The sequence below is a fragment of the Limulus polyphemus genome, unplaced genomic scaffold (genome assembly GCF_000517525.1).
Source record: "Limulus polyphemus unplaced genomic scaffold, Limulus_polyphemus-2.1.2 Scaffold214, whole genome shotgun sequence".
In the NCBI taxonomy this organism is placed as follows: Eukaryota; Metazoa; Arthropoda; class Merostomata; order Xiphosura; family Limulidae; genus Limulus; species Limulus polyphemus.
In genome coordinates, this window is record NW_013665824.1 from 80110 (window position 1) to 86201 (window position 6092).

The following is a 6092-nucleotide window of genomic DNA, read 5'->3' on the forward strand; positions in this document are numbered from 1 at the left end:
TTATAGTTAAGACATTTCACGTATAAACGTCTGAGCTCAGAGTACCTTGTAAAGTACGTATAAACGTCTGAGCTCAGAGTACCTTGTAAAGTACGTATAAACGTCTGAGCTCAGATTACCTTGTAAAGTACGTATAAACGTCTGAGCTCAGAGTACCTTGTAAAGTACGTATAAACGTCTGAGCTCAGAGTACCTTGTAAAGTACGTATAAACGTCTGGGCTCAGAGTACCTTGTAAAGTACGTATAAACGTCAGAGCTCAGATTACCTTGTAAAGTACGTGTAAACGTCTGAGCTCAGATTACCTACACTCAAGTTTTCAAGGATATGACAAAATTCTTGTTTATGGTTTGCATATAATATTTATAATTACAGTATTGGGCATAAGACGTTTGTTTTGGAGCATAAATTAAGTAATCAGTATTTAATAGGCGCTCCTTTAGTCTTAACTGTCATCTTTTTAGGCTATGAACTAGTAGTTACTTCCATTTCTACTGTGCAATCATTCAGTGTTAGCGTAGACTAATTGACTTCTCTTTCGAAACTTTCTTCCCAGAACTATAATTTTCAAACGTCGTCCCAAATTATTGATGAAGGAGTATGTTGTGATACTTCATTTTCTTCATAATATTATCTGTTTTCCACATCTATCACTCTTGTAACAAAAACTATGTCTGAGCTTGAACTTATCCTTCTATAGACGATGCACAAACCTTTTCACAAGTTTCCTCATTCCTTGTATTGTATTTAAGAGAGTCTACAAATGCCCACTTGTAAACTTAGCTGTAGGTGAATGAACTAACTCTTCTTACTGGCGTATTGGGTGTTAGTGATGGCCAAGTTAGTATTTTGTGGTTGCCAGCCCCATACTATACAAGAAGATAGAACTCGTATTCCTTGAGTTAACCTAACTGTGATCACTTGAAGCAGATGAAGCAATGATGTCTGTCAGGTCAGTTACACATTGCAATGAGACTAGCTGTGGACATGAATGGCCGCAGCTGTCACTGGCAAAGAAAAGATGCATGGTCCTTCTTTTCCACTTGTGTTTCTGTTTTGGATTGTATATCGTGAATGAAATGGAATTATTTTTCTATGCTTAAGATGGCGTTAGGTTGAGTTATTTATTTTGTAACCCCATAACATCAGTGCTATATATATATGTATATATGTGTGTGTGTGTGATATGTGTGCTTGTTTTCTCCAGAAAGATGGCTAAGAAATTGGAATTATCACAATCCTAATTGAACATATACCTGTTAAGTTCCGCAGTAGAGTTTCAATATATTTGTATTTTTTGGTTTGCCTAAATTGATCTTGGAAGCCAATAATCTCATATTTTAAATTATCTGCGAAAGCATTTGTCAGGTTATATGAGTAGTCTTGTAGTTGAAACTGAACTTGTTGGCCTCTTCAGGAACTTGTTACAATGCAAGGTGTACATAATCATGACCATCAGACTGAGTAAGATTGATAATAGAGGAAATAGTAGCACAGGACATAGAATATCTAGACGAAGTCAATTCTGGATGTAGTAAAGAAATTCAACTACCTTGGGTTAACTGTGAGTGATAATCTTTCACTCGAAGATGAACTAAACATGAGCACTGGACAAACTGCTACCAACTTCAATAGACTAACAAAATGAGCCTGGAACAACTCAAAGCTCACCACCAAACCAAGATGTTTGTATATAAAGCCTGTGTGCTCAGAATCCTCAGGTACAACAGTAAAACATGGAAAACATACGCGCATTAAGTGGACAAGATGAACAGTTTCCACCTATGCTGCCTATGCCGCATTATGAATATCAATTAGCAAAATAAAAACACAAGAGTAGAGGTCCTTCAAAGAGCAGGACTACCAAGCATAACAGCACTCCTCAATTCTTAAGGATATGTTGTATGGAGAACTAGCAAATGGAAGAAGACCGGCTGAACGGCCGGATATACTTTTCAAGGTTACATGCAAAATATGCATAAAAGCTTTTTGAACTGATCCAAGTCAGTGGAAACCTTGACGGGTGACAGAAAGGAGAAGTTTACCCTTCTCCATCACAGTACTACGGAGCGTGACAAGGAGCTGCTTTTCCAGCTAGAGAAAAGGACAAAGACAGTCCTGCTCAGAATCACCTTCTGACATCACGTACAAGTGTAAAACTGCGACAGAATCTGCAACTTCCTCATTGGCTTCTTCAGCTTCATGAGAAGTTTCACCTCTGCAACATAAATAAACTGCAATTTCTCCTGTCTTTCGTAAACTAAGGGGATTAATCTCGGGAAAACTAACACTTCTGTGGGATTAATCTCAGGAAAACTAACACTTCTGTGGGATTAATCTCAAGAAAACTAACACTTCTGCAATTATTGATCATCACCTGAAAAGAAGCATAATTCCAGTCATAGTGAATCATCTAATAGAGGAAGTATGGCTAAAACTGCGTGACAATTACGTATTAATGAATTATTTTAATGTAAAAGTTCAGCCCAGTTTTAAATTGGGATCTCAGGATTGAATGCTTGGATAAGTCATATAACTGCAAGTAGCTCCTGATTTTTTTTTGTCGAGTTTCTGAATTAGTTTCATTGGCAATACACTGATAATATACAGAGACACCTCAAAAGTAAATAGACACCATGGTGTTTATTCAATAGTCATTTAAATAAGAAAGGCATCCAACGGCTCCCATGGCCAAGTCAGTCACCTGATATGAACCCCATGGAGCATGTCTGGGCCATACCTGCTCGAGCAGTGAGAAGAAGTTCTAGAAAACCAGCGTCCCCTGGAGAGCCACTTGATGTTTTGCGTGCAGCGTGGGTCAAGATCCTACAGGAGAAAAATTGCAGAACTCGTCGATTCCATGCCAGAACGAGTCAAAGCACTGAAAAATGACTCACCGATTCCATGCCAGAACGAGTCAAAGCACTGAAAAATGACTCATCGATTCCATGCCAGAACAAGTCAAAGTACTGAAAAATGACTCACCGATTCCATGCCAGAACGAGTCAAAGCACTGAAAAATGACTCATCGATTCCATGCCAGAACAAGTCAAAGTACTGAAAAATGCTAGTGGCAGATCGACAAATACTGATGCACATTTGTATACATTTTTGTCAAGTTCATAATGTGGGATAAATGACTATTGAAAAAAAATAATGGTGTCTAGTTACTTTTGAAATGTCTCTGTATGTACCTTCAACTTCTGACTGAATCAAATTATATAAAAAAAGTCGTGTTTTCAAAAAGAAAATATATTTGATACCAAATATGAGTTCCCTTGGCGTTGATAAGAGTTTTGCACATGTAAGACATAACTTCTGATTAATCGGTAGATGACACAATGGGAGGTCCTGTCCCATTCTTTAGTCAGTGCAACGTCAAGTTATCTAACATAGTGTTATATAGGTTGATGCGTTGGTGTACTATCATCTAGTTTTCCATCTATTACTTCTATAGTTTCTTGTGCAAGGCAGTCCATCTTAATCATGGTACTATTATACTGGGCGTTCTCAAGTATCTGAAGAAAGGTAGTTCAATTGTACCTACAAGAGGTTATACAATTAAGCGTAATACCACGACGTTATATCGTCGAGCAACCAGTCTTCCTTTTACATCCATTCTTACTGTTTTCTTTTCTCTGTACGTTATGGTTGAACCATAAATAAACTGGTTACCTCATCAGAGGTGTGGACCATCACCTCTTTGTGAAAAGAAAAGACATTAAGCAACATTGCTGAAACTTCTGGTGATCTCATCAAAAACTGTGGATCTGAAGTTGGTCTCCTGACCTCTAGTCAAGCTCATAAAGTTTGTTCTTTAACGTTTTGTCTCTGATAATCACACCATTTTATTCTCTGGTGTCATTTTGTACCTACTGACAGGTGTATGTTGTGTACACAATGAACCTCACGTAACAAAATATACTTTACTTGACTTTGTAGAGCTGTCTTCTGTAGGTAACAGATGTTTGATAATGTATCTACAACTTTATCATAATGAACCCGAATACACCAAAACGAACTGCTTTTTATTTCTGTTTCTTCAGTTTTCAACATCTGAACAGCTTTCTCGTTTATATATCATTCAATTCTCCACCCCCCCCCCCAAAAAAAACAATGTTGTATAGTTATAAGTTATTTGTTCTTGTTAAACACAAAGCGGGCTGCCTGTGCTGAGTCCACCACTGGTACTGGAAACCGATTTTTAGCCAGTTATAAGGAAAAAGATAAAAAAAATTGAAGGGACCATTAAAAAATCAAGTCAGTACATGATAAAATCTGAATACGAACTGGGTTACTGTATTTCTAGAGAAGTCAACACATGTAAAATGTACCGAAACAATTTGTACTGCTAAACAACACTCAGCAGTTAACGCCACTGCATGTTCCCTATACTAGTGTGTGTCTTTTTTCAGTTTTTTAAGCTCTTTTGTTTGCCCACAGTACACATTAAACGATTTCAGTCTCGCCTATATTTCTATTGCCTCTTTGCCTATGACATGTACTATAATTGCTTTTGACTATTGTCCTGTTTTCGTTTTTCTTTTGCCTATGTGTATTTGTGTCTAAGTGGCCATCTATATCATGGGTTTTCAAACTTTCTCAGCACAGGTCTACCAGAATATTCTACATCCTTATCTGAGGCCCCACCCAACGATTCTATAGATAATAAGCACTTTAACAGCATTGTGTGTTTAGTGTATGTGCTACGATCCACACAAACTTTTCTGTGGTCCCCCAGGGGTTTGCGGCTCCAGGTTTGGGAATCTGGATTAAATTGTACGCATTTTCCTGCTATTCCTGAGAGTAATCTTCCTAATTTTGATGCATTTTTACTAGAACAGATTGAAAAGTGGGAGCTCCCTGCTCCCTACGCCACTGAACATTCAAACAACATAATATTTTACTTTAAGCAGTTGTCACAATACGTAAATACCCCTATACTTCTATTTACTCCAGCTTTATAAGTTATTCTTACTAAAATCATTAAAATACTTTAGAGTCAAGGTTGCACATTATAACTGGAAATTTTTAAATATAAAGTTCGCATTTCGAACATTTGATCGATTACGTTTTTATTTTATTTGCTATTACAATCAGTAAAATCAGAAAAGTTTGTATAATTATTACGATATTTTTTATTGTTTGTTTAGAAAACGAAAGGAAAAGTATAACTTCAGTGCCGTCTGATTTATTCTACTTTCATTAAAAACTTAAAAAATTCAGATAAAACATGTCTTGGAAGAATCTCAGAAGATAACAAAAGTTACTGCTATATTAAATATATTTTTATATGTTATTTTCAAAGTAATTAACATTAGAGTTATCTTAGAATAACAGTTGTAATGTTTCTTTTTTCCCTCTTTTCATCATTAGTAATTCTTTATATATATATATATATTTAGTTTAAGAACATACTTACTTTCCTCACAAAGAACATGTGTCAATCCGCCGTCGTCCATATACCACTTCTTCTGGTTCTCTATCACCGTTGCTCTGAAGATACAATAAAATTTGAACGAATGAAACATCATAAATTTTAATTTCCTATAACTGCTACTTACCTTATGATGCTTGTAAGTCGTAATTAATATTGTGATACTCTAGACGGCAAAATGGCATTTATTGTTAGGCGACAATTAAAATGCTTACAAGTTGACCAGCCAAACAAAAGGTTCAGAAAGGATTTGACTTTGGCAACAAGTGTAAGGAAGGAGACACTCTAAGTTCCAAGTGATATTTATTGCTTTTATTATGAGTCTTTTGAGAAAACAAAGAGTATCTGGACTGGCGACAACTATAGGTGTATCAGGCCTTAGGCTATCTTTGCAATAATTATGTAAGGGGTATTCTGATTGAAATCAGACCCATAGGTAAAGATATAAAATTTAGTATCTACCTTTGTGCAACTTTAATATATCATACTGGTTCTAATTGTATCTACCTTTGTGCAACTTTAATATATCATACTGGTTCTAATTGTATCTACCTTTGTGCAACTTTAATATATCATACTGGTTCTAATCAGATCTACCTTTGTGCAACTTTAATATATCATACTGGGTCTAATCAGATTTACCTTTGTGTAACTTT

General features: G+C 36.0%; 1 protein-coding gene across 4 annotated transcripts in view; it reads right to left on the reverse strand.

The window, feature by feature from the left end:
- The window catches only part of LOC106478465 (spondin-1-like), a 110235-nt gene that overhangs the window by 39985 nt on the left and 64158 nt on the right, over nucleotides 1–6092 (reverse strand). For all 4 annotated transcript variants that reach the window (XM_022382063.1, XM_022382062.1, XM_022382064.1 and 1 more), the window contains exon 4: nucleotides 5422–5495. In XM_022382063.1, the coding sequence (XP_022237771.1) occupies nucleotides 5422–5495 (74 nt within the window). The remainder of the gene's footprint in view (nucleotides 1–5421; nucleotides 5496–6092) is intronic.